Below are 26,643 nucleotides of genomic sequence, written 5' to 3'. Positions count from 1 at the left end.
CACAGAAAACAGAAACTAGACTCTCAGTATTAAGACACATGAGAATTCCAATGTGACAATACTAGGGTGGAGTTTCATAAAGGGGAAGTATAATAGAGGCAGGGCAAAGGTTGAAGTGCTTGGATATTCCCAGCATCAGAAAAAAGAAGTGCCATTAAAACAGGCTCTGATCTTAGCGAAGGAACAGAGACAAAGAGAGCTCAGTGAGTGGAGCTTCATGGGCCTGTGGTAGAACGTTCAGCAGAGCGCTCCATCAAACCTTCTGCTTTCTGTTTTGGCTGGATTGATCATGGGAAGACTTGCTCTGCTGGTGTGTCTCTGTCGCTGCGTGGCTGTTGTGTCGGTAAGTCAACCTTCATCCGTATTAGATTGCATTGTTGTGTAGCAGACACATTAAGATCATGGTAGCAAGATTATGGGTCCTCAAGAATTTTACAGAGAAATCACGTTTCATAAGTGCAGTAAGAATGAAAAAAAAACTCTCAAAGCTGTTCTTGAAGGGTAACAAAGTATCATAATCCCAAAAGACAGTTAACCATTAAGCTGAATCATTTTTATATTCTTCCTTATGATAATCAGCCATGGAAGTGGTCCAAGGAAAAGCTGATGCACTTCTGCTAACCCTAAAATTAGATTGAAACAAAAGGGCCCTGAAAATATGAATGACAGCTGTAATCACTTCATGTTTTGGTTTGGTAAAATTCAGACTGTTCAACAGGACAAATTTTTCAGGAAATAAAACAAACATTCTAAAAGATCAAGACTGACGGGGTCAGGTTTTATTAGAAAATATATAGCCCTCAATATCCTGCTTTCTGAACCTACATTGCTGGTCCCCAATTGAAATTTGTCCTCTGCATTTTACCCATCTGTGCACTTAAAACACACACACACACACACACACACACGCACGCACGCACGCACGCACGCACGCACGCACGCACGCACACACACACACACACACACACACACACACACACACACACACACACACACACACACACACACACACACACACACTCGTGATTACTAGGGGGCTGTGGTGCCCAGAACCACCACAGCTGCTCCCTAGCCCAGTGCCCATGGAGCAGTTGGGGTTAATTCCCTTGTTCATGGGCACTTCAGTCACAGCCTGGAAATCAAGCCCAGGGCGCTGTGGGGCACCGAAGACCTTAAACCAGCCCAACGCTGAAGACGGTGGCCCCCAATTCCTAATAGAACACAACCATGTGATAGTTAAACAAATATTAATGGCTTTGCCAGAAGGATTACCAAACCTTACTGTTAAAGACACACAGAGAATCTTTCATAATTGTATTCTGAGAGTACAAAGATGCAGCAATGGAAATCTAGTAGATGATGCCACAGTAATCATGGCCTGACTGTTGGGTGTTGAACAACAGGCCATTAAAAAGAATGTAGTACATGCAAAGTTTTGTTCATTTTAGCTTCACACATATTATCAATGTCTGCAACATATTATATATTTATCATTGTAGACATGTAAGTAGTGGGTTGGGGGAAGATTCTCATGAAACAGAACTGGAACTGAATTACAGAAAGTGAGCCCAAAGTATTCTGTATAAAGTGCAAATAGTCTGGTATGGTTCCTCTATCATTTCCAGTACAAAGATACAGTTTATTTATATAGCAATATTTATAACAGCTATTATCACATAGGAGCTTTACAGCAGTCCGAGTCCAAGCCCCCAGTGAGCAAGCCAAAGACAAAAGTGACCAGAAAAAACTCCCTGGAGCATGAGGAAGAAACCTTGAGAGGAACCAAGACTCAGGGGGAACCATGGGGATGGCCCATCCTCCTCTGGTTGACACCAGACACCACAATAACAAAACAATAAGCAATAAATAAACAATAAAAAGCATAATAACATCATTAAACATCAATGTCATTGTGCAAAGTTCATTGTGCCGTTAGTATCTAACTAGAAGTGCAACAATACAGTGCTGTTTTATAAAGCGTATAATGTGTACCGTGTGAGTGGAGAGAGTGAAAAATGAAGTACCTTTATTAATCCCCCTAGGGAATTTCCTCTTTGCATGGAACCCATCCAGAGTGAACAGAAACATACATGAAACAGTAGACAGACACCTGCGGCAACACTCCAGTAGTCGTTGGAGGATTATGGGCCTTGCTCAATGGCACTTCGTCCATGCTTGCTACCGGGTGATGCTAGCAGCTATATGCATATTATATATATATATATATATATATATATATATATATATATATATATATATATATATATATATATATATATATATATAATATACATATAGCTACTTTATTTTTTTGAGCAGTATATATATATATATATATATATATATATATATATATACTGCTCAAAAAATAAAGTGAACACTAAAATAACACATCCTAAATCTCAATCAATAAAAATCTTTGAAATCAGTTGAAAATCTCTCATTTCTACCTGTTGTCTGTTCCATTTGCACAAGAGCAGATGAAATTGATTCACAATCAGTGTTGCTTCCTATCTGAACATGAAGTGTGGATGACTTGGAGTTACATTGTGTTGTTTAAGTGTTCCCTTAATTTTTTAAATCTAGATTAATCTCACTGAAATCTTGAAATTAATCTAGATTAATCTAGATTAATCTATATTAAAATGGCTCATATGTGTGCTACCCAAGTAATGACTAAAAGTCAGTTTTTGAGATAGGGTTTCTTAATACAGAGGGTGCATTAGACCAGGGGCTCATCTCCTGTTTCCAAAATGCATCAATGACTGCTTGAGAAAGCTGTTCTACTTTGATACTTGAAGAAAAAAACATGCTCAATAAACATGAATTAAACATGAATTTGTAAGCCTACATACTGTACATTAAAAGGGGTTGATAACATGTTTATTCAGCTAAACATGATATTTGAAATGTAAGCCAACATTTAGTACATTTAACCTCACGGACGTAATTTGGGGGGGGACTTTTTCAAAAGCCGGTTTTGGTCCTCTGCAGTTTTAACGTTTAAAAATAAATATTTAAATAGCGACGAATCTAGCGCTAGGACCATGCAGAAAACGACCGCTGCTAGCTCCGTTAACACTTTACGTTCCTAAAAATGAATTTTCCATGAAGCAAACCTGGCGACTTCGTGGCTGCATCCATGTAAAAACACGTACGATTTGTAATTCAGAGGTTTGAAAACTCGTTCTCGCCCCTACTGTGCAATTTGGTTAGGAATACAGCCGAGCTAAACTATCAGGTTGAAAGTCATCATAGTTTGCTTACCCATTTTGACCCAGTTCCCAACCCAACTTTAAGAATAGATTAACGGCGATAATTTTTATATCGACCTAATATATATATATATATACATGATATATATATATATATATATATATATATATATATATATATATATATATATATATATATATATATATATATATATATGCATATGTGTGTGTGCGTGTGTGTGTGTGTGTGTGTGTGTGTGTGTGTGTGTGTGTGTGTGTAGAGAGAGAGATAGAGAGAGCTATATATCATCCTTATAGCTTCATAATCATCAGTGGTATCATCCGCAAACTTTAATAACAGGGATGCACTCGTGGAAATAGAGTAAAAATTAGGGCTCAGCACTCAACCTTGTGGCACACCAGTGTTGAGGGTCTTGGGGGAGGAGATGAGTTTGTCTAACTTCAACTGAAGTATGTCAATTAGGAAATAAGTGTGTGCAGTATATATTGTGTAGCGCCATCGAAATGGCATCCTCTGAATGAGCGGTAGGCAAATTGGATCAAAACAGGATCCATTGTTGTAAGCTGACATGAAATTAAGTGAGAGTCGTTTGAAGCACTTGGAGAAGAAGAGTGTGATATAACAGAGGTCATTCAAGGCTCAAGCAGTCAAATGCTTTGACACAGGCACAATAGTGAAACAACCTCCTGAACCAGCGACAGGATAATAATGCCTGTGACTTTCATCATGGGGTCTTAACAGACATTTCAAACTAAAGTCAAAGTCAAATTTATTTACATAACACCCATCTATCACCCATCTGTGATGATGAAAGTCTATTCCGGGTATCTCTAAATCCTGAGTATCCTGAAACCCATCTGACAAGAGAATGTCTTCCCAGGACAATGGAGAAGTGGGAGGCGTGGAGGAGTGGTGGGCCAGGATAGGGTGAGATTGGGAGGTGGGCGGAGTCACAGCAGCTGAGACAACAGCATGGTTCCAGAGGTGGTTGCACCTAGGCAGAAAGAGCAGATAGATTATTAGGCCCAAATGCTGAACTGTGTAAATTCGGGATCTTTAGTGTGCATGTGTGTACCGCAGCAGGTTTAACAATGGCAGCACAGCTAGAATGATACGCATACACGAGCTCCCTCATCAGCACTCTGCTGCTCTGGCAATAAATCAAAAAAGAAACAAACAAAGAAATCAAGTTACAGCGTCATAACATCCCAGTTTATTATTATTATTATTACTCTCAAGACCCATGAACGCCTAAGATGGGAGGTATTAATAAAATGCCTGATTTTACAAGTAGCTTTTCAGTCTAGGCTTAAATATTGACACCGTGTCTGAGTCTCAAAGATTGGCAAGTCATTCCATACTGTGGGAGCTTTATAAGAAAGGGCTCTGCCCCCTGCAGTAGGTTTATTTATTCGAGCTGCTAATAAAGAACCTGTACATTTTGATCTAGCTTGTTTATGGACAACCAGATAGTAAGGTGCTTAATTGAAACAATATACAAGGTATTGGTTATTGTGCTAATTCGTGTTGTTTTGTAGCCAAACAGAAAATCACGCAGACGTGTCTTGTTTTGTGCTAAACATTTGCTGAGTACTCAAACCTTTTGCTGGAGCAAGCCCGACTGTTTACACTGCCATTTCATAGATTCAGTCAGAGACCGTGTCCTTTATCACTGGCTCCACCAACACCACTCAGCTGTGGGGCGTCCCATTCACTGAACACCGCAGGCACATGACCACATCTTAATGCACACATAACAGTGTTCTTTGCTGAACCACCTGGTGTACAGAAAGATCTGTTAAAAATTAAATGTGCTTTAGTTAAAAACTAAAATGTGACTTGCAGTAAATCTATTTTAGGTATTTTATTGGATCTTTTTCATTATGATTTAAGGTGAGAATTAAACAGATATACGTTTTCTATCCTATTCTACTCTTTTCACAGGGACAAACCACTTCGTATGCCAGTTCTGCTCCAAGCAGTAAGTTTTATTTTCTTTTGTTTTAATTGAACTCATCCACTAGTGATCTGCCCCTTTAGCTGATCTGGATCATTGAGCCAGTATCATATCACCAAATAGACCAATGAAATAAGATCGTCCAGAATTGTACAAAGCTTAATATGTGTAATGTTGTACTCAAAAACTTCTCTATTCTTAGTCTGTCTGCAACATTCAAGGTCCCTGAACATTCATTTTCAACATGCCTTGTCTCTTGTTGATGCACAACATATCTATAAAAACTTAAATTTAATTCAGATTTCACAGTCAATACAGCCTTGAAGGATATATTAAGTTGTGACAGAGAGATCCATTGCCTATGTGTGTGTGTGTTTGTTTATATACTATTTAAAAAAATCCAATGTGAGAAAATAAATGATCACATCATAGATTTCATTGCACTGACACTCATTTCTTCACATAATTAGCTTGTTTAATTATCTGTCTTCATTCAATTCAAACTACTCTTTTCTTTCATTATACCTCTCTCAGCTCCACCCGATGTTATCAGTCTGTCTGTAACTCATCGTAGCGAGACTACCTTAACATTACAATGGGCCACCAGCAACAGCACCTACAGTTATAAGCTGTCCTACGACGGAAGAGTGGAAGACATCTCCGCGTCCCAGGAGGATTCCTTAATAACACACACAGTCTCCTCTCTTTCGCCTGGCACGGAATACACGTTCATTCTCTACACTGTATTTGAAGGACGTAACAGCACTGGAGTTAGCATTACCAATTACACAAGTAAGCGTGACAAAATGCAACTCATTTGGAATTATAATTCTATAACAAAATTAAGTAAATTAGTTCTCTATAATAATTTCTAGGAATGTTCTTTTAATTTTTATTAAAAAAATTAATATGAACATGTGAATTCATGTACAGATGTACATGTTAATGTAAATGTGAGGTACTCATTTGGCTTAATTTAAGGAATGAATTATTTAAAAAATGAAATTAGACTTACATCACAGGTTAAGCGCATCTTTTAAATCACAGATTTGTTAAGAATTTCCTTTCTGTATTCCTTCCCTTTGCAATCTCATTTCTCTCTTTCTCTCAGCTCCCTCAAGAGTTGATAATATCTCTGTAACGGGTCGTAATGAGACTGCGTTAATATTACAGTGGAACAAAGTGAACAACAAAAATTACAGTTATATGCTGAAATACAGTGTAAACACCACCTACATCAATGTATCAGGAGGAGGTGATGTGGTGACACACACAGTCTCCGGTCTTTCTCCGGGGACGGAATACACATTCAGTCTCTACACTGTGTTTAAAGATGTGAAGAGCAGTGAATTCACCTTTACCAATGTGACAAGTAAGTGTGACTAAACACAATCTTAAGTCCTAAACCACTAGGAGAAAATGAGGGTTAACAACTTGAGGGTGGCTATTTTTATTAAAATAATTGAATAATGCCTGAAAATGATTCACTGCTACATTTAAGGAATAAAGAATGAATCAATAAATTACAATTACACACTGATCTACAGTGTGCAGCTTTTCTTTATCTAAGCAGATTGTAAAATGATAAATATCTGGAAAAATCATTGTAGATGTATCACGACGAAGCAGAGGAAGGGTGCTATGTGGGGAGCATTCTTGTACCCGTAACATTTCATTCAACATTAAACACAGCAGCAACACAAAAACTAACAAATAACACAGACAACACACACTTAAATACATTGAGTCCAACAAGACACAAGTACTGCACATAATGATAATAAGACAAGAGATAGGCGCATCAACACAGATGAATACTCACACACCAAGACACACAGAAATGACCATATACAGACAAATATAAACACGTAAAGAACGCCTGGAGAGAGGGGTTGGGCTGTACCGTGACAGTAGACCATTGAGAACTATAGCTACTGGGTTTACACATAAATCAGTATTTTCATCACACTCAGTTTCATTTATTCACTTCCTGTCTGTTTCTATCTTCCAGCTCCCTCTAGAGTTGATAATATCTCTGTAACGGGTCGTAATGAGACTGCGTTAATATTACAGTGGAACAAAGTGAACAGCAATAATTACAGTTATATGCTGAAATACAGTGTAAACACCACCTACATCAATGTATCAGGAGGAGGTGATGTGGTGACACACACAGTCTCCGGTCTTTCTCCGGGGACGGAATACACATTCAGTCTCTACACTGTGTTTAAAGATGTGAAGAGCAGTGAATTCACCTTTACCAATGTGACAAGTAAGTGTGATTAAACACAACGAATTATAGCTAAAGTTCATAAAGTCCTAAACCACAAATTAATAAAACTACCCACTAGAAATAGATATACTCAAACTTTTGAGGACTGTTTCATTTCATTACTGAATAAAATCTATTCAAATTTACAGACTATTTTTGCTACATTTAAGGAATAACAAATTAATTAAGTAGTTATACACTGAACTACAATGTGTAGCATTTCTATTTAAATATCTAGAAATAAATTATAAATACCTGGATACATTATTGTAGACAATTTAGAGCTATATTGAATTTTACCAATAAGTTTGGATTTTCATCACACTCAGTTTCATTCATTCACTTCCTGTCTGTTTCTCTCTTCCAGCTCCCTCAAGAGTTGATAATATCTCTGTAACGGGTCGTAATGAGACTGCATTAATATTACAGTGGAACAAAGTGAACAACAAAAATTACAGTTATATGCTGAAATACAGTGTAAACACCACCTACATCAATGTATCAGGAGGAGGTGATGTGGTGACACACACAGTCTCCGGTCTTTCTCCGGGGACGGAATACACATTCAGTCTCTACACTGTGTTTAAAGATGTGAAGAGCAGTGAATTCACCTTTACCAATGTGACAAGTAAGTGTGATTAAACACAACAAATTATAGCTAAAGTTCATAAAGTCCTAAACTACAAATTAATAAAACGTCCCACTAGAAATAGATATACTCAAACTTTTGAGGACTGTTTTTCATTTCATTACTGAATAAAATCTACTCAAAATGTACAGACTATTTTTGCTACATTTAAGGAATATCAAATGAATTAATTACTTATACACTGAGCTACAGCATGTAGCATTTCTATTTAAATATCTAGAAATAAATTATAAATACCTGGATACATTATTGTAAACAATTTAGAGCTATGTTGCATTTTACCCATAAGCTTGAATTTTCATCACACTCAGTTTCATTCATTCACTTCCTGTCTGTTTCTCTCTTCCAGCTCCCTCTAGAGTTGATAATATCTCTGTAACGGGTCGTAATGAGACTGCGTTAATATTACAGTGGAACAAAGTGAACAACAATAATTACAATTATACGCTGAAATACAGTGGAAACACCACCTACATCAATGTATCAGGAGGAGGTGATGTGGTGACACACACAGTCTCCGGTCTTTCTCCGGGGACGGAATACACATTCAGTCTCTACACTGTGTTTAAAGATGTGAAGAGCAGTGAATTCACCTTTACCAATGTGACAAGTAAGTGTGACTAAACACAGTGACTTATAGTTAAAATTCATGAAGTCCTAAACAACAAATAAATAATATTGCCGATTAGAAAAAAACTCAAATTTTGATGGTTCTTTTTTATTTTATTAAAATATATTAATAAATTTATACTCAAAATGTACATACTATTTTTGTTACATTTAAAGAATAAGAAAATAATGAATGAATGAATGACAGTTAAATACTGAGCTACAGTGTGGAGCTTTTCTATCCAAGTCGATACAAAAATGATACATATCTGGATAAGTTATTGTAGATAATTTAGAGCTATATTGAACTTTACCCATAAGTTTGGATTTTCATCACACTCAGTTTCATTCATTCACTTCCTGTCTGTTTCTCTCTTCCAGCTCCCTCTAGAGTTGATAATATCTCTGTAACGGGTCGTAATGAGACTGCATTAATATTACAGTGGAACAAAGTGAACAACAATAATTACAGTTATATGCTGAAATACAGTGTAAACACCACCTACATCAATGTATCAGGAGGAGGTGATGTGGTGACACACACAGTCTCCTGTCTTTCTCCGGGGACGGAATACACATTCAGTCTCTACACTGTGTTTAAAGATGTGGAGAGCAGTGAATTCACCTTTACCAATGTGACAAGTAAGTTTAATCTCCATTGAATTGAAGTTTCCAGAGATGTTCCAGAGAATTTGAATATTTTAATTTACTTCACAGAGTTCCAGATCTCACAAGAGAAAAAAGTCACTGTGTTGTTAAAATTACAAAAATTTATTTTATTGCGTACCAACACCCACCAACTTTTTTGTATTGCATTTTTCATTTCCAGATCAGTAGTGCTGTCATCCAGGTTAACTGTACTATATTAACTGTGTTAACATTGCATGATGTCTTATTGTAAAAGCTGTATCTTCACTGTGGCTATTCTTTCTCTTTCTAGTTCCAGCTATAGTGAGCGGTCTGCGATGTGAGTATGCATCAGGGGGCTATGGTCTCACGCTGGTTTGGGACCCTCCAATCGGAGTGAGAACAGCAGTGCAGGTCATTCTAGGTGACAAACGTTTTATTCAGTTGGAGGAAAGCTTGTTTATTGGGGAACTACAACCGACTCAGTGGTACACCATGACTGTGACTGCACTCTCTGGAGCAGTGCTGTCTGCTCCAGTCTCCGTCTCCTGTCAGACTGACCCGAGAGGTGAGACAGGGTACATACTGTATTACATACAACATACCATAAGTACTCAAACATATGTCCTTGGTCAGCCCTACAAACTGAGTGCTTCTGATGCTCTAGAGCCTGAAATCAGTTTTTGTAGGACTGTAGGACCAAAATGTCAAAAATGTCCTGTTTCTCTGTCAACATAAATAAAATTGAACTCAATATTTTTTCCAGGAGTCATAGCGGGTGTTTTGAGCTTTCTACTCGTCCTCACCCTTTGCATTGGTATATTTATATGGTATCGCAAGTCAAAGCTTCCAGGGTAGGTGATGTGAATATTTATGTCAGTGAAAGCCAATATTCAAATGTCTCACACTTAAAATTAGAAATGCTAAATCATATATCAGGAAACAGGGCTTTCCTTACATGATGAATTATATTAGTGCATTTGTTCCATTGCAAATCTCTTTTAGCTTAGTCAACCTGCATCTGTGACATTAGCTGTAACTACTCCTTTACATACACTAAAACAGCAGCAAACTGGGATCTTGCTCAATTCATCTGGAGTAAGCACTTAACTGAAGATTTGTTAGCTTAGGTCATAAGCAATAGTCATACTTATAGCTACAATTGAATTAACAGCAATGTTTAAAGCTATCATAATGATTTGTAACTTCTGTCTTGCAGTGTCTTAAGCAAGTTTAAATCATCTACAAAAGACAAAGTATCCAGTTATACCTACAGGTTAGTACGATACACTGCAGTGTTCATTCAACACCTTCTTCTTTCTTTAATAAGTCAAACTGGCTTACTAACTAACATGTTTTTTCAGTCCAATTCCCATACAGACGTTTCCTGAGCACTTCAATTCCATGAGTTGTGATGAAAACCAAGGTTTCTGTAGGGAATACGAGGTACAGAAACTATGTGTACTACAGTAAAAAGCAATTCATATAATTTCATAAGATATCAGTAAGCCAGATACTCAAATTTATATGCCTCTAAGACAGAGACAAAAACATTTTTAAAACTTTATTGAAAACTGAAGTGTTCATTTTTGGATCCAGTAGTGTCCCCAAGACCCCCCCCCCCATTATAAGGACTTGTGCTTTTTGGACCCCTGTGTAAGACCTTATTCTAAGAATCTTGGCATGATAATAGACAGTGACCTTAAATTAGACAAACAGATTATGTAATTTAATCCAGTTTCTTTCAGCTGAGGCTTTTACCTAAGGACAAGCCATTTTTTCCTTCTATGATTTTGAGAGGGTTATACATGTTTTTATTTCATCCAGACTATTGTAAGGGGCTTTATGCTGGTCTTGGTCAGACCTCCATTTTCACAGGCTGAAGCACATGGGTGATCGTGCATTTGCAGTCATAGCCCCTAAACTTTGGAATGAGTTGCCACTACATGTTAGCCTAGCTCCTACATTGCAAATTTTTTGATCTCTGCGAAAATTTACATTGACATTTAAATGTAGTTGAGAGGTAATGCTGTGTTCATGATTTATGCATGGCTTGTATATTTATTATTGGCCAGCGCTTTGGTCGACATTTGGTGTGTTAAAAGTGCTTCATAAATAAAATTGATATTGACCTTGACATATCATGGCCTTGAAAGCTCCAACTGTTGGTAATTTTGTAGAAAGTGGAAGGTGCTTTATCAATTTGAGTACATTATTCTAGGATTTGAGTGCAGTGGGAACGGAGCAGAGTCATACAGCAGCAGACCTTCCTGACAACAAGAAGAAGAACCGATTCATCAACGTTTTACCTTGTGAGTGCTAATCACACACACAAGCAATATTTGACTACATAGCAAAACCCAAATGGACTCCCATTTTGATGTCTTCTTTGTTCCTGTTCATCTATAAATATTTTCTCTGCCACTCTGTAGGATGTTTGAGCTAAGATGATTGAGCAACAGACATCTGTTAGAATATGAATCTTCTCACTCCTTCTTTATCAATTTCTCTCTAGATGAATCAAGTCGTGTGAAGCTCTCTGTAGAGTCTGCTACTGCTTCTGACTACATCAATGCAAACTATATGCATGTAAGCCTTTCACCAAACTCAGAGTATCAAATCTGTCTTGACATAGCAATGCAATAATATCACTTAACAAATTTACTATTCAGTCCAACTACATCACTAGGACAAAGTGAAGTTGTAATTATTAAGATAACAGTGGTCATCAATGATTAATCCAAACCTGTTTGTTGCATATTTTTGAATGCTGAATCCAAATATGTTTTCAGAATTTCTCCATCATAGTTCTCTCTCATAGAAAAAAAGTTCAGATTTAATAAAACCCTGATAAATTCTGTGTCCTGTCCGACTGCAAAATAGTACATACACTGTGTTCCAAATAATTATGCAAAAAGTGTTTAGGAGTGATAAGGTAAGAATTTTTTTTTGTTTGTTTGTTTGATTGATGGTGATTGTATGTCAGGGCTCTTTATATCACTGAAAGCAATTGCAGACACCTGTGCTAATTTGTTTGGCAGGTGTGTCTAATTAAAGGCAAGACTACTTAAGAAGGCTGTCCCACATTATTAAGCAGCCTACATTTTCAAAGTCAAATTTATTTATATAAATAAAATAAAAAAAGTAATTGTCACAATTAGTCAAAGTCAAATTTATTTATATAGCGCTTTTCACAACACACGTTGTCACAAAGCAGCTTTACAATCGTATGGGTCCAGTGATGCCATGACAGCTGGATGCCAGCATCAACATCTCAGATAACCAGAAGTCTCAATGTCTGGGGGCCCCTGAGCCCCACCCCCATTTTCATTTTCAGCCAAAATGAGAAAGAAAAAGGATGTGTCTGCTGCTGAGAAGCAACAAATTGTGGAGTGTTTAAGTCAAGGCACGACTACAATCAACACTGCCAAGACACTTCATCGTGATCATCACACAATCAAGAAGTATGAACACGTGTGTGTGCTGATAAGGAAAAACTGAGGACTCTTTCCAACAGGTAATTACGTCAGGTTAAAAGAACAGCTGCAGGTTAAAATGCCTTGTCATAGCAGCAGACAAGTTTTTGAAGCTGCTGGTGCCTTCAACGTCCCCTGAACAACAAGATGCAGGTCCTTCAACGTCCCCTGAACAATAAGATGCAGGTCCTTCAATGTCCCCTGAACAACAAGATGCAGGTCCTTCAACGTCCCCTGAACAACAAGATGCAGGTCCTTCAACGTCCCCCGAACAATAAGATGCAGGTCCTTCAACGTCCCCCGAACAACAAGATGCAGGTCCTTCAATGTCCCCCGAACAACAAGATGCAGGTCCTTCAACGTCCCCCGAACAACAAGATCCAGGTCCTTCAGAGGTTTGCAGCTGTGCGTAAGCCATCCTGACCACCTCCTCTATATACTGCACACAAGCAGAAACGGCTCCAGTGGGCCAAACAACACATGAAGACTGACTTCAGAACTGTTTTGTTCACCGATGAGTGCCGTGCAACGCTCGATGGTCCAGATGGATGGAGTGGAGGATGGATAGAGTGGAGGATAGATGGTTGATGGACACCCCATGCAAACAAGGCTACGGCGCCAACAAGGAGGAGGTGGAGTAATGTTTTGGGCTGGAATCATGGGGAGAGATTGTCGGCCCCTTTAGGATCCCTGAAGGGGTGAAGATGACCTCCATAATGTATGTGGAGTTTCTCAAACAGCACTTCCTGCCATGGTTCAAGAAGAAGAAGCGTGCATTCCACAGCAAGATCATTTTCATGCATGATAATGTACCGTCTCATGCAGCAATGAACACATTTGCATCTCTGGCTGCTATGGGTGTGTCCCCCATGCTCCCCTGACCTCAACCCCGTTGAGAACCTCTGGAGCATCATCAGAAGGAGTGTCTATGATGGCGGGAGGCGGTTCACATCTAAGCAACAGCTCTGGGAGGGTATTCTGTCCTCATGCAAAACAACAGAAGCAGATACCATCCAAAACCTGACAAATTCAATGGACGAGAGAGTTCAGAAGCTCCTTTCGAACAAGGGGTCTTATGTGCAAATGTAACATCACCTAGAATAAAGTTTAGACTTGAAAACTGTTTGATTTCAGTTTGTAATAACCAGTGTTGCGAATAACGGCGTTAAAAATAACGGTAACGGCGTCATTTTGTCAGTAACGGGATAATATAATTAATTACTTTTCCTGTCGTTACAATGCCATTGACGTTACTGGTCATTAAAAGCGGTGCGTTACTATATATTGATATACTAACAGTAATGCAAGCGGACCGCTGCCCAGGCTAGTGAGGAGTAACAGCTTGAGTCTCGATAGGTCACAGTTCTTGGTGTAACACCTGTTTAACTTAACAAGTCAGTAAGCGATTGGCTAAGACAGCGTTATGGTAGCCAATCAGAGCCAGTGTTTTACACCCGTGCCGAAGGACGCCAGTGACACGACACAAACCGAGAAGAGGCAGAAATGGCGAGTCAGGAGCAAGCCGAAAAATTTGTATTTTCAATGTGGCGATATAAACATTATTTAAGATAATACTTGAAGTTCCTGAATGTCTACCAGACTGGGAATATGATTTATTTAATTAAGAATAGAGGTTTTATTGTTAAGTTTACTTCTGTTGTGAACAAACCAGTTGTCTCAGGTTGAGAGAATTTAATTTAATTTGATAGATGTAAATGCACTTTATATAGTGTAACTATTTAATTTTTTTTTTTTTTTTACAAAAATTTGGGATTTTAAAGGATTTTATCCTGCACTGGTCTGTTGATGTGCAATAAATAGCAAAAGTTAAACACCTTTCTGATCTACTAATTTCAACTGACTGTGAAAACTGCTTTTTCAAAAAATCCTTATTCATTGGCACACGCTCAACTTTTTTTTAATCTGTAATGCAAGTAGATACTTTCCCTGGTAACGAGTTACTTTTATTATACAGTAATTCAGTTACTAACTCAGTTACATTTTTGAACAAGTAGTGAGTAACTATAACTAATTACTTTTAAAAGTAACGTTCCCAACACTGGTAATAACCTGCTAATGCTTATAATTTCACAAATGACCATTTTTTGTTCTTTATAAAAAATGAAAAGGTTGAAAACTCTGCTGTGCATAATTTGGAACATGCATTTTGAGAGTTTTTTTTTTTCATATATACTGATGTCATTGGCCGTTTGTTCAAAAACATTTCAATTGTACTCTAATAGTTGATGACTGGAAAATTGCAATTACTGCAATTCATATAGGTAATTTAGGAAAATCTGAGAAAATATTTGCATAATAATTTGGAACACAGTGTGAGAATGTCTTGCTGTGCTGTATAGTCATTTTGTGGTAAATGTTTTCTGGCGTGTGTTTGTGTGTATAAAAGGGTTATAATGGGAACCTCAAGCAGTACATAGCTGCACAGGGTCCTCTACCCTGTACCGTCAGTGACTTCTGGAGAATGGTGTGGGAACAGAAGTCACAGATCATCGTCATGCTGACCAACTGTACTGAGAATGGAAGGGTATGTTTGAGAGGACACAATCCAACCACAGAACATGGTGACACTGATAACTTTCCAGGGGCTAATGGGGACTTCCAGGAGTCTTTAGTTATTAGTGGAGTCATTGTGTTTTTCAATGGATATCAATAATATTGTTTTGTCTACTACAGCAGCAGGTATTTCTTGTTGGTCCTCACTGATCTTTCTCTACAGATTAAGTGTGAACAGTACTGGCCACTGGACTACACGCCCTGTGTCTATGGCAACCTGCAGGTCACGGTCACATCAGAGCACAAAGAGACAAGCTGGACTCTGCGAGAATTTGTTGTCAGAAATGTGAGCTGGATATCCAAACTTATTTCATGGCAAATTTTTTTTTATTCAAAACATTTAAATACAGACGGTTTTATTTAAAAAATAAAACATTTATTCAAAACATAAATGCAAAAAAAATCACCTTTTTAAAAATCACTGTGTGTGTTTAGAAGTCTACCTGTGAGGAACAGACAGTGACTCACTTCCATTTCACCGCATGGCCAGATCATGGAGTGCCCAGGGCAACACACGACCTGATCCAGTTCCGTGGGGTTATCCGCCAGCACATGGAGAGCTTCCCATTTATGGGTCCTACAGTGGTTCACTGCAGGTAAACATGTCTCAAACCACAGGCCATGGTGTCCAGTCACCCAGGACACCACACAGGACCTGGGAATAAACATACAACCCAGGGCAGCAGCAAACCACAGACAGTTAGTACAGTGTAGTGGGTCACGATGCTGCCTCTCGTGACAGGGACAGGGGCAAATACCATCTGGGCAAAAACTCTATACCATGCCAAGAAGAGGCCTTGGGCAATTCTCTCTGCAACCTCTGTAATATGTTTGAAATACTGCCAGATGCAGTAAATGTGAAATGCTGTAAATTGTTATACAAGCAGACTGGAACTGGGTGCAGTTGTTGATTGATAATGAATTCAAATCTGGGCATTTCTGACATTCAATTCCCATGAACCACAATTCAAGGCAACAAACGCGTGTGTCCCTGTGCATTTGAGTAAATGATATTACCCAGCAACCTGACCATCCTCACTGCTGACTGTGCAGTGCTGGAGTGGGCCGGACTGGCACTCTGATCGCCCTGGATATCTTACTACAGCAGCTGGAAAAAGAGGCCGCGGTCAACATCGCTGGCTGTGTGCATCGCATGAGGCTCAGCCGGCCTCTCATGGTGCAAACCGAGGTACAGACGTACACCACCACCACCACCACACAAAACCTCAGCAATATTTACCCTTTACCCATAACCTGCATATACTAATAGATACTTCTACCCCCCTCCTATAACTACCAGTTTTGTCCATGCTACATTTAGAGGATTATATTGTTAAAATCTGTGTACCATTGGTGGACATAATGAGTGACAGTAATAGTTCTGTCCATGCTGTCTTCTCCAGGCTCAGTACGTGTTCCTGCACCAGTGCATCATGGACTCCCTTCGACCCAAACAGGACTCCCAGCAAGTCCAAGACTCCATCTATGAAAATTCAGACATGATTTACGCAAATGCGTTGGCTCTTAGTCAGGTTAAGTCAGCCAGCACAGCAGATTGAACACACACGTTCTATGCAGTGCTGACTCTAGCCAGTCAAAAAGATGTACTTCTTTTGCGACGTAACAGCAAAAAAGAAAAATATTTTTGTGTACATGAAATAATGAACACACTCGACTGATTATGATATTCCATGATGTATACCTTACTTCTGAGTGCACTGTACGGTACTCATTTCTGGAACATACATATCATTTAAGGTCCAAGATCTAATGCAAACTGTACGATCAATTCCATATTATTTATTGAAAATGCAAATTGCCAACATATATATTACCAAAGCTGGCCTATAGAAGAAAACAACCTGCAAAGTCCATACAAGCAGTAAGTATCTCAGACACCAGCGACCAAAGTTAATCAAGACAGGACTTTCATCTTGTATTAATTAATAATTAAGATCACATTATAATGAGGCACAGAACTGAAAGCCAAATGAAACATTTAAAGGATACGCATTGTATAGGGGTTCAGTTCATAGGAGCAAGACAATGATATAACAGTATTTCATTTTGGTGTGGACACCTAGACTATTCTAGGCTGAAAACATGCACATGAAGACCCATTCTTGTTGTCCATCTCAAATCGGCTAATCACCATGCTTACCAAAATATCCTGCAGTTTCAACAAAGTTCATATGAAGAAAATATTAATTTATTTAATTTCTAATTAATCTATTAATTTATTTTGATGTGCTGATAAAACAATAAAATGTGTTTTTCATCGTTAATGTCGTGCAACAGAAACTGTAAAAGGTTCGACTCAAAAAGGTCAATTAGCAAAAACAAATTTTAAATGGAAAGGAGAACACTGGATACGGGAAGTACTTCTGTGTCCAGGAAGTGAAGCTTGTTCACTCACTGTACACACCAAGCTCTATTTAGAGAAGAATGTTTATCAGTGACCACAGGCCTGAGTAGTTCATAGTTATAACTCTTATTATGACAGGTAAATTATTACTTATTATGACAGGTAAATGATGACTGGTGTCAGTATATATAAAAAAGAGGGTAAAAAATTCCTCAGGTCCCAAGAGCATTCCTGATTGATTTTTATATGCTTCTGCACGTCACCTTGTTCAGTGGATATTCTCAAGGAGCAGCATTTGAAGTGTGCAGTCCTCCTTCAACTGTGAGAGGATGAGGAGAGACCTCACGTCACTTGTGAACCCCGTTGTGTTTATGTCTCTCCTTCTCTCCTTGCCCATCTTGTACCCCAGCATTCCCAAAGCACATTTCTATCATGTCCTCTCTCGTCTCCTCCATGTAGTAAAGTGGGTTTTTTCCGGCTCCTCGTTCCCCTGCCTCTGGAACGGGGTGCACGGGCTCCAGAACCAGTTCTCCGGGTAATGGCACAGAGAACTTCTTACAGATGTTGTGAAGGACACAGCAAGCTGTGATGATTCGAGCTACGGGTTCGAGGTCATGGGCTTGCACAGATCCAAGGTTGTGCAGACACCGGAAACGAGTTTTCAGACAGCCGAAGACGTGCTGAGTCGAGTTTAGGATCTGAGAGTGAGCTGCGTTGAAACGTCTGGCGGCACTGTTTTTCATTTGAGTGCAGTCAACGGGAGTCAACACATACCTGCTCTTGGACAGACCACTGTTGCCTGTTGGGGGGAGGGGGAGAAGGATACGAGATATTTTAACATTTGGGCATCAAATTTTCACCATTCTGTTTTTGTATTATGACCAACTTGAACCTGTGCTTATACAAAAAAGTCCAGTCATTGATGTCTCTATGTGTTTACTCACCAACGACCCAGGTCTGACCATGCTGAAGTCTGCTAAACTCCAGGTAAATGTTGGAGCTTTTCCAAACACTCTGTTCCATAGTCGCTCCAGGACAACACTGCTCCACACTCAGTATATTTCCATCCACGTCGCTGATCAACTGCACCATAACTGAATGGTACCCGAGTGTGTTCAGAAAGCGTCTCTCTTCAGCGGCCGGGGGGCTGACCCTGACATGTAAACAACCCAACAGGCCAACCACATTGGGAATGCCACTTATGTTCTTAAAGCCATGTGCAACACCCATGCGGTCGTTATAACCGCCGGGAAACGTGATGAAGTCCGGAACCATGTCCGCCAAGACTTTGGAAATTACATTTACTGCATAATTCGCGGCGGTCTGGTCCAGTTCCAACATGTCTGTAATTTTCCTCGGAAGAAAACCCTGCGCATAAAAACAAAGTGTGGCTAAGATCATGGCTTCGACTGAGGCGGCGTCGTTACTGGGCCCGAACACGTCCTTCATCATACGAGCTGTAACGTAGTCGGTCAGAAACGACAGGCACCGCCGGGTGCAGTGAAAACACTGGGCCACGAAGTTGTCGTCGAGAGCGTCCAGGCGGCGTCTCGGTTCCACACCGCGTCCGTGTGGGCTGCACGACGAGGCCACGCTGCTGGGTCTGTGGTGGGCTGGTCCGGCGCTTCTGTGAAGGTGTTCGTGGACAGCCAGCCACACCGCCCCGCCATGAGACATGCTGGCAGAGCCGCCGGGTAGGGGCTCACCGACCCGCTCACCAACTCACCCAAACCCGCTCACCAACTCTCCCACCCGCTCACCGACCGACCCGCTCAAACCCGCTCACCACACGCCGTCACACTCACAAATGGCCAAAGTAAAGTTCAAAACAACACCTCGTCGATTTAAAGTCGTGCTAGCTAGATATTTAGTTAGCTTAAGTCCTTTACTAGCTGTTTTAGTCACGTGGTCAGGTGAACCTGCACGTTATAGGACTCTTATTTTATTATCTGTGGTGTATATGCGGTGTCGGCTAGTCCACCACACAACGTGAATTAAAAGCCAACGCGCTAACTAGCTAAACTAAACAACAATGCCGTGACCTGACGGTAATTGTTCGATTTCCGGGTAAAATTTACGTAAGGGTCGCTTTTAAAGTAAAAGTCAGTGGTCGCGTCTGATTACACAGGTCTGCGACATAAAAATTGTTTCAGATTTAATAAGTGATAACGTACAGTTATTTCACAAACTGCTAGTCTAGTTTTAGCTTTTTCAATATTTTTTATAAATAGTTCAGTACTCTAGTAAGTTTGAATTTTGGTTTTTAAGATCTCCACAAACTGTTATTTAGCCTACAGTACAAGTTGTGGACATATGGACAATGGCTACCAGAGGATGTATAAACTCACCAAACTCACTTCTGCTATAATAAAAGAAGCTTCAACAGAAAGCGAAAACGTTATTATAAGGACTTATAAACTGAAAGAGAAATGTAAGTGTTCTTGAATTATAGTTTAGAAGATGATTTATACATTAAATACAATTCTATAACGTTTGAAAAATGTGAAAAATTGGTCAAATTTTGTTATTTTACCCCAAAATAATCATTTTTTTTGTGAGAAAACCTGACGTGATAGAAATAAATGGATTGCATTTTCGAAATCAGCGCTGAGAAATACATAAAAAAACTATCAAATTTCAAACAACTTTTTAAAAATATTTTTTTGCAGACCTGTGTTATTTTAACGTTAACCGTTGCAGTTTGCCGTAAATGAAAGTCCCACAGGATCTTGTTGGTCACCCGTTTTTTTTCATTTGAACTTAAGGGTGTTCAGATCATATGACTTGCATATGTTCTTGTAAATGGGTCTTCTGTGGAATGATACACTCCTGCTTTGATCTACCTAGAGTTTGGTGCTTGATCGTCAGTGACACATGATTATTTTGACTCTGTATCCAGTATATTGGATTTTTCTAATTCAGTAGTTCCCTTTCTGCAGTGGCGAAAAAGATGGACTTTTATTTTGACGTAACGTGTAGGGGGGGCACTTTTCGTGGCTTCATTTTATTCATCCGCAAAGTCGAACTTATTCGTATATTTATTATTGTCTTTCGGAATCGTTATAATTTCTAATATTGTCACATATGGCTTGCGCGGCGTGCAGATTTTTTGTGAAAAGTAACGTTGTTACCATCAGGAACCAAATTGCTAGATATGAACGTTTAAGTTTTAATGTCGCAGGAAAAGTGCATTGTAGCACTGGGTGTGCATCTGACCAACAACCAAGCGGTAATGTATAGTGAAAATGTACCGCCAGGGGGCAGCATAGCCTTTACAATTTGGTCCAGCGTCTCAGATAATTGTTAAAGTGTATAAATATCGTTCACGGGTGTGGTGTAGGCAACAAACTAGTGTATGTAGGCATCCTTTGTGAATATGTTGACGTTAAAATACTGATAAATTGGAAAACAATAATAAAGTAAATACAACGGTTTTGGTGGTGCGTGGCACCGTTATCTTCCTGTGGAGATCCTCAGTGATGTGTAGACTATAGTCTCTTTCGGAACACAACTAATTGCGCAACACGTTTGTCATTTGTAAAGTCGCACAACAAAATATGTCATGCTATAAGTATAAAAATATATAAACCACATTGTTTTAATACTACCGTTGCATTTTTCTTTTGTAGTTAATTTTGAAGTTATAAATATAAGTAATACATTAATATAAGTTATATATAATTATTATTATAAGTAATATAAGCAATACATATTTATTCTCTTAGTTTAGTTAATTAAATACTATGTGAGCTTCGACCAACTGATGTAATATTTAGCAAGCTTACTTATTGAAGTTACTCTCTGTAGCTCTCTTTCTCTCTCGCTCTCTCTGTCTCTCTAGGTCGGATTTTTAAACGGTGTGGTTTATTCATTTTCATTTCTGTCATTGCAGGTCAGACAGTGGTTACTGAGAAGAGAGGCCCAGTGATTACTGTGGGCATAAACCGGCCGGAGGTGCGCAATGCCGTGAACCAGGAGACCGGGCGGAGGTTAACCGAGGTGTTTTCAGCATTCGAGCGGGACGACACGCTCAGTGTAGCCGTGCTCCACGGAATAGGTACCTCAACGGTTGTATTATTTCTAAAAGCAAATGCACCCTGAGTTTGACTGGCTCTGACGGTCTTGTTTGTCTTTTACTTTTTACATTTTGTTTTGTGATTTCTGACCATATAAATTGCAGTTATTGGACATCGCACTGACCATAAGAATAAATGTTTTCTCATTTCAATGAGTGTTGCCAAGAGTGAAGCTACACATAAATGAAAGTAATCATACTTATTGTGATTGGCCAGGTTCAGGTAATTAAACGTACAAGTAAATTAAACATACAGGTAAAATTAAATGTACCTGTATTTCAGTTTTCACTCGTATTGCTTGTAAATGGTTGGAAAGCAAGAAAAAAACATCTTCTGTAGGCATTCATGTGTGGTGGTGATTGCTACATATAATAATTGTTGCTCACCTTCAAATGAATGAATCTCAAGGTTTCGTATAGATCAAGGCAGTGAATAAAGCCACAGAAGAAATACATGGGAAAAAAACTATTTATTTAACTGTTTATTAATCCAAACTTTCTCTGGATTACATTTGATTTATTACAGAATGATTTGGTTTTGATAATTATAGCAAGTAATAATGATTTCATCATGTTGTGCATGATTCATATATTCCCATTTTTGTTCTACATTTTTTGGTAAGTTACTATACCAACTATCACTATACCATCACTACTTTGTTTCCTGACATGGCATAATAGTTCAGCTCTTGGTTAGATCTTCTCTCCTGTGTCTTATTGTAGATCCTGCTCTATTCTGTCCTTTTGTTTTCTGTTCTGTGCATCTCCGTGTTTCAGGAGGTAATTTCTGTGCTGGATATGATCTTAAGGAGCTTTCCCAGGACTCAGCCTCCCTCACACTGGAGCGTGATGTTACACGAGATCCTGCTCCAATGGTAAGAGGAGGCGGCAAACCGTGGCCCGGTTTCAGGTGAACCCAGAATGTACTAGCGTAACACTTGCAGTCTAGTAGAGCTAGCTCTAGGTTTATTAGAACAGTATATGTACACATTAGTGCATCTATATTTTGTTGTTATTCCAAGACATTAAATGTGCATTGATCTGTTTATTTATTAGATAATAAATCATTTATCTTGCCCCAGTGGTTGTCTCACTACTAGATAAGCACTGATGTAATGGAAAGATCTAACAATATAATGTAAAATGACTATCAATGTTTATAGTGAAATGGATGTTCATGAGATAATGTCTTCAAGTGCTCTGATGGTGTAATCAGTTGAAAATGCATGTTTTCAGAACTTTACTGATACACACATGGTTACCCCTAGAGTGTCTTCCAATATAACTTCTAACTGTCTGTGACCTACATGGTTTGACCAGGACTGTTTTAAAAGCACGTCAGATGGACATCTCTGCTTCGTCTGCTCACAGGGTCCCTCACGCATGAGGCTGTCTAAGCCGACGATCGCAGCAGTGAGCGGCTACGCCGTGGCTGGGGGGTTGGAGTTAGCCCTGTTGGCTGATCTCAGGGTCCTGGAAGAGAGTGCGGTTATGGGGGTTTTCTGCCGCAGATTTGGTAAATTTGGCAACCTTCAATCTGCTGTAGTATGTAAAGGAGTGTTTAGTTTTCATGATAGAATGTATAGACAGTGTTCAGGTATTAATGTTTCCTCAAATGTTTATCAGTAATTGTTTATTGGTAATAGTAGTTAGCACTAATAGTAGTCCTCCTGTTCTGGGTGTGGGCACTGCTTCAGCAGGTGACTTCTGTTTTTGAGTACTTTAAAGGGTGTGTGTGTGTGTGTGTGTGTGTGTGTGTGTGTGTGTGTGTGTGTGTGTGTGTGTGTGTGTGTGTGTGTGTGTGTGATTTTTCTCTGACAGTTATATCCAAGTCTTTTCACATTATCCTCATTCCAATTTCTAGGATATAATTGTTGTGATCATAGAAACTGTATATCATATAAATCACTGTAACTCAATTTTGAGGAAAACTGCTATTGACTAGCTTAAATGGTCCATGCAGGACACTGGAGAATGACACTAGAGCATCATCCACCTTTTCTGCTACCCTTATATCTACCCCACCCCCACTCAGCCTTGTCAATTCTTCTACAGTGTTTGCAAATATGCCTGTTATGTCCGGTTGCTTGTGTCTTCAGCACCAATGAGCTATGTCTGCCCAATTCTGTCAGGTGTGCCTCTGATTGATGGTGGTACAGTGCGGCTGCCGCAGCTGATCGGGTTGTCTCGAGCCCTGGACCTCATTTTGACCGGCAGGCCTGTAGGAGCTCAGGAAGCTCTGGCATTTGGACTGGCAAACAGAGTGGTGCCCGCTGGAGAAGGTACACAGATGTTAAAATCCAGTTAACATTGAACCGGGCACTAGGGGTGAGGGGCTGCTGGGAGTCATTAACTACACCTATACGAGTTCTGTCAGTACTGGGTGTATATTCTGGAAAATGGGTTCAGTAAAGGTATGAAAAATGTTCTTTGAGGCTTCAAATGCGATTTTAAAAGTAGTCTAGTTGACCGAGACCAATTTTAAGATTGTATTCTTGTCCTTTCGATACAGAACCTTTAAAGAATTTTCACTTAAAGAAGTAAACCACAGCATGAATTCCAGTGAACATGTAACATTTTGAAAAGAAAACTGTTGTGTGTTCACTTAATAAGACCAGGTGTATTTCTTATGCTGTATGTGTGTTTGTTTAGCCTTACAGAGAGCTATTGAACTTGCTGAGCAGATCAGCTCCTTCCCTCAGTTCTGTCTCCGTGCCGACCGCAACTCCGCCTACCATGCTGCATTTGACTCGGCTTCCTTTCTCCAGGCCATGCAGTATGAAACGGACCATGGCCTGCCAATCATCCCGATTGAATCTGTTTCTGGGGCAACCAAGTTTAGCTCCGGTACTGGTAGAGGCGGAACATTTTTTAATTAAGTTATGAACATTATCCTTTCCTGTCAAATAAAGCATTTTTACTATCTGCATGTTAAAGGTGGAACATTGTCAGACTTCTTATTATTATTATTCTTATTTTAGATTCCTCCATAAGGTAAATCAAGTATAAAGCAAACATTGAGAGTTGATAAATTGCTGCTCCTTTGAGGGTTGATTATAATTTATTATTAATTAACCACTTCCTTTAAACATAATTGTTTTTGATGAATATAGAGATAATTTAAACTAGACAATTCCCAAGCTTCCCTGAACCACTGAAGGGTATATTAGTATATATATTAGTATACTTTGAATTTTGCAGTTCTGCCATAGTTAACAACAAATGTTAATGTGATTCTTCTCCTGTTGGATCTAACTGCGGCCTTTGATACAGTAGATCACAATATTTTAGTTTCCCGGTTGCAGCACATAGTGGGCATTTGTGGTAGTGCTCTAGAATGGCTTAAGTCCTATCTGACAGACAGAACTTCGTGTGTGACCTTTGCTGGCTCTAAATCTTCCTCAGCTCCCATGCCATATGGGGTTCCACAGGGCTCTATCTTAGGACCCCTACTTTTTCCCCTGTATCTGCTTCCACTGGGTTCCATTTTAAGGAAACACTGCATTTCTTTTCATTGTTATGCTGACGACACCCAGATATATGTCCCACTGAAGAAGAGGGATGCCTCTATAAAACCACTTCTGCTATGTCTAAATGATATTAAGGACTGGATGGCTTTAAACTTCTTAAATTTTAATGAAAAGAAAACAGAAGTGATGGTGTTTGGTCCTAGTGGTTCCAGTGAAGCCTCCCCTAATGATTTGGGCCCTTTGACATTATATGTGAAGCAAATTATCACTAACTTGAGTTTTAAAATGGACAGTGATTTTAAATTGGACCGTCAAATCGGTGCAGTGGTTAAGTCCAGTTTTTTTCGGTTTGAGGCAGCTGGCAAAGGTAAAGACAATCATTTTGCACAAGCCTTCATTACGTCTCGGCTGGATAACTGTAACGCACTTCATTTTGGAGTCAGCCAGTCCTCTCTCAAACATCTTCAGTTAGTGCAAAACGCTGCTGCCCAACTTTTAACGCGATCACGCAAGAGAGAGCACATAACTATTCTGGCCTCCCTCCACTGGTTACCCGTGTATTTTAGAGTTCATTCAAGATTTTATTTGTTTTTAAATATTTAAATGGACACTCCCCGCCTTACTTCGCCGAGCTGCTCCATCCCCACACCACTGCTCTGTACCCCAGGTCAGCTGATCAGCTGCTCCTGGAGGTGCTGAGGTCAAAGTGGAAGCTCAGAGGGGATAGAGCTTTTTCCATCGCTGCTCCTAGATTATGGAACAACCTACCACTGCATGTTAGACAAGCCCCTTCACTGCCCATTTTTAAAACAAGTCTTAAAACCCACTTTTATTCATTGGCTTTTAACACAGCATTAGACTTTGTATGGGTTTTTAGTTTTTACTGTTTTAGTTTTATTCTTTGATTTGTTCTATTGATTCCTTTTACAGTTTTAGTTAATATTGTTTTATCCATTTTTGTTATAATTTGTTTTTATGTCTAATGTTCAATTCTTATGTACAGCACTTTGTTTCGACTGCCGTTCTTAAAGTGCTCTATAAATAAAATTGAGTTTAGTCGAGTCCATAGGATTTCTTTGGACTCGACTCAACTCCTTAACAATACACATTTTTTCCCCACTGATGCTTGACTGCAATGTCAGAGAAAGCATTGATTTGTTAAAATAGGACTGATTACGTAGTTACTTTGATGTCCTGGCATTCAGTGTAACTACATGCGTCATAGTCTGTCCTGAGCTGTACTCGGAGTATGGTCACAACCTGAAGTTATTTGTCATCAGACAACAAGAGCTCTGTAAAAATCTGTTTCTAGTGTACATGTGGGCATGCTCA

General features: G+C 39.2%; 3 protein-coding genes across 5 annotated transcripts; 2 read left to right on the top strand and 1 right to left on the bottom strand.

Moving 5' to 3' along the window:
* Positions 1 to 92: 92 nt before the first annotated feature.
* On the top strand, positions 93 to 17,573 carry LOC143519491 (receptor-type tyrosine-protein phosphatase H-like). The gene is made up of 19 exons (XM_077012968.1): positions 93 to 343; positions 5,182 to 5,218; positions 5,729 to 5,986; positions 6,306 to 6,566; positions 7,206 to 7,466; positions 7,834 to 8,094; positions 8,465 to 8,725; positions 9,106 to 9,366; positions 9,665 to 9,919; positions 10,118 to 10,205; positions 10,571 to 10,627; positions 10,716 to 10,797; positions 11,573 to 11,663; positions 11,867 to 11,940; positions 15,235 to 15,372; positions 15,565 to 15,687; positions 15,837 to 15,997; positions 16,455 to 16,590; positions 16,805 to 17,573. Exons 1-19 carry the CDS (start codon positions 290 to 292, stop codon positions 16,958 to 16,960), a joined length of 3,015 nt encoding a protein of 1,004 aa, XP_076869083.1. The 5' UTR covers positions 93 to 289; the 3' UTR covers positions 16,961 to 17,573.
* LOC143519492 (putative nuclease HARBI1) lies at positions 15,761 to 19,443 on the bottom strand. The gene is made up of 2 exons (XM_077012969.1): positions 18,711 to 19,443; positions 15,761 to 18,565 (listed from the first exon to the last, which is right to left on the bottom strand). Exons 1-2 carry the CDS (start codon positions 19,441 to 19,443, stop codon positions 18,114 to 18,116), a joined length of 1,185 nt encoding a protein of 394 aa, XP_076869084.1. The 3' UTR covers positions 15,761 to 18,113.
* On the top strand, positions 19,338 to 24,784 carry LOC143519493 (enoyl-CoA hydratase EchA19). Of its 3 annotated transcripts, XM_077012972.1 has the most exons (7): positions 19,802 to 19,894; positions 20,057 to 20,197; positions 21,659 to 21,823; positions 22,619 to 22,716; positions 23,213 to 23,357; positions 23,974 to 24,123; positions 24,494 to 24,784. In XM_077012972.1, exons 2-7 carry the CDS (start codon positions 20,080 to 20,082, stop codon positions 24,718 to 24,720), a joined length of 903 nt encoding a protein of 300 aa, XP_076869087.1. In that variant the 5' UTR covers positions 19,802 to 19,894; positions 20,057 to 20,079; the 3' UTR covers positions 24,721 to 24,784. The 3 variants fall into 3 exon arrangements, with proteins under 3 accessions (XP_076869088.1, XP_076869087.1, XP_076869086.1); XM_077012973.1 differs by lacking the exons at positions 19,802 to 19,894; positions 20,057 to 20,197 and adding an exon at positions 19,338 to 19,460; XM_077012971.1 differs by lacking the exons at positions 19,802 to 19,894; positions 20,057 to 20,197 and adding an exon at positions 20,737 to 20,995.
* The last annotated feature ends 1,859 nt before the right edge of the window (positions 24,785 to 26,643 follow it).

The sequence above is a fragment of the Brachyhypopomus gauderio genome, chromosome 7 (genome assembly GCF_052324685.1).
Source record: "Brachyhypopomus gauderio isolate BG-103 chromosome 7, BGAUD_0.2, whole genome shotgun sequence".
Lineage (NCBI taxonomy): Eukaryota > Metazoa > Chordata > Actinopteri > Gymnotiformes > Hypopomidae > Brachyhypopomus > Brachyhypopomus gauderio.
Note: the sequence above shows the minus strand (reverse complement) of the source record. Positions and strands in the feature narration are given on the sequence as shown.

Excerpts from the sequence above, each read along its gene's own strand:
- LOC143519491 (XM_077012968.1), top strand. The coding sequence starts at position 290 with ATGGGAAGACTTGCTCTGCTGGTGTGTCTCTGTCGCTGCGTGGCTGTT. Across the intron at positions 10,628-10,715 it reads GTATCCAGTTATACCTACAG|TCCAATTCCCATACAGACGT; the intron begins GTTAGTACGATA and ends ATGTTTTTTCAG. Across the intron at positions 15,688-15,836 it reads GAGAATTTGTTGTCAGAAAT|AAGTCTACCTGTGAGGAACA; the intron begins GTGAGCTGGATA and ends GTGTGTGTTTAG.
- LOC143519492 (XM_077012969.1), bottom strand. The coding sequence starts at position 19,443 with ATGTCTCATGGCGGGGCGGTGTGGCTGGCTGTCCACGAACACCTTCAC. Across the intron at positions 18,566-18,710 it reads TGGTCAGACCTGGGTCGTTG|GCAACAGTGGTCTGTCCAAG; the intron begins GTGAGTAAACAC and ends TCCCCCCAACAG.
- LOC143519493 (XM_077012971.1), top strand. The coding sequence starts at position 20,851 with ATGGCTTGCGCGGCGTGCAGATTTTTTGTGAAAAGTAACGTTGTTACC. Across the intron at positions 21,824-22,618 it reads AGCCGTGCTCCACGGAATAG|GAGGTAATTTCTGTGCTGGA; the intron begins GTACCTCAACGG and ends TCCGTGTTTCAG. Across the intron at positions 23,358-23,973 it reads GGTTTTCTGCCGCAGATTTG|GTGTGCCTCTGATTGATGGT; the intron begins GTAAATTTGGCA and ends CAATTCTGTCAG.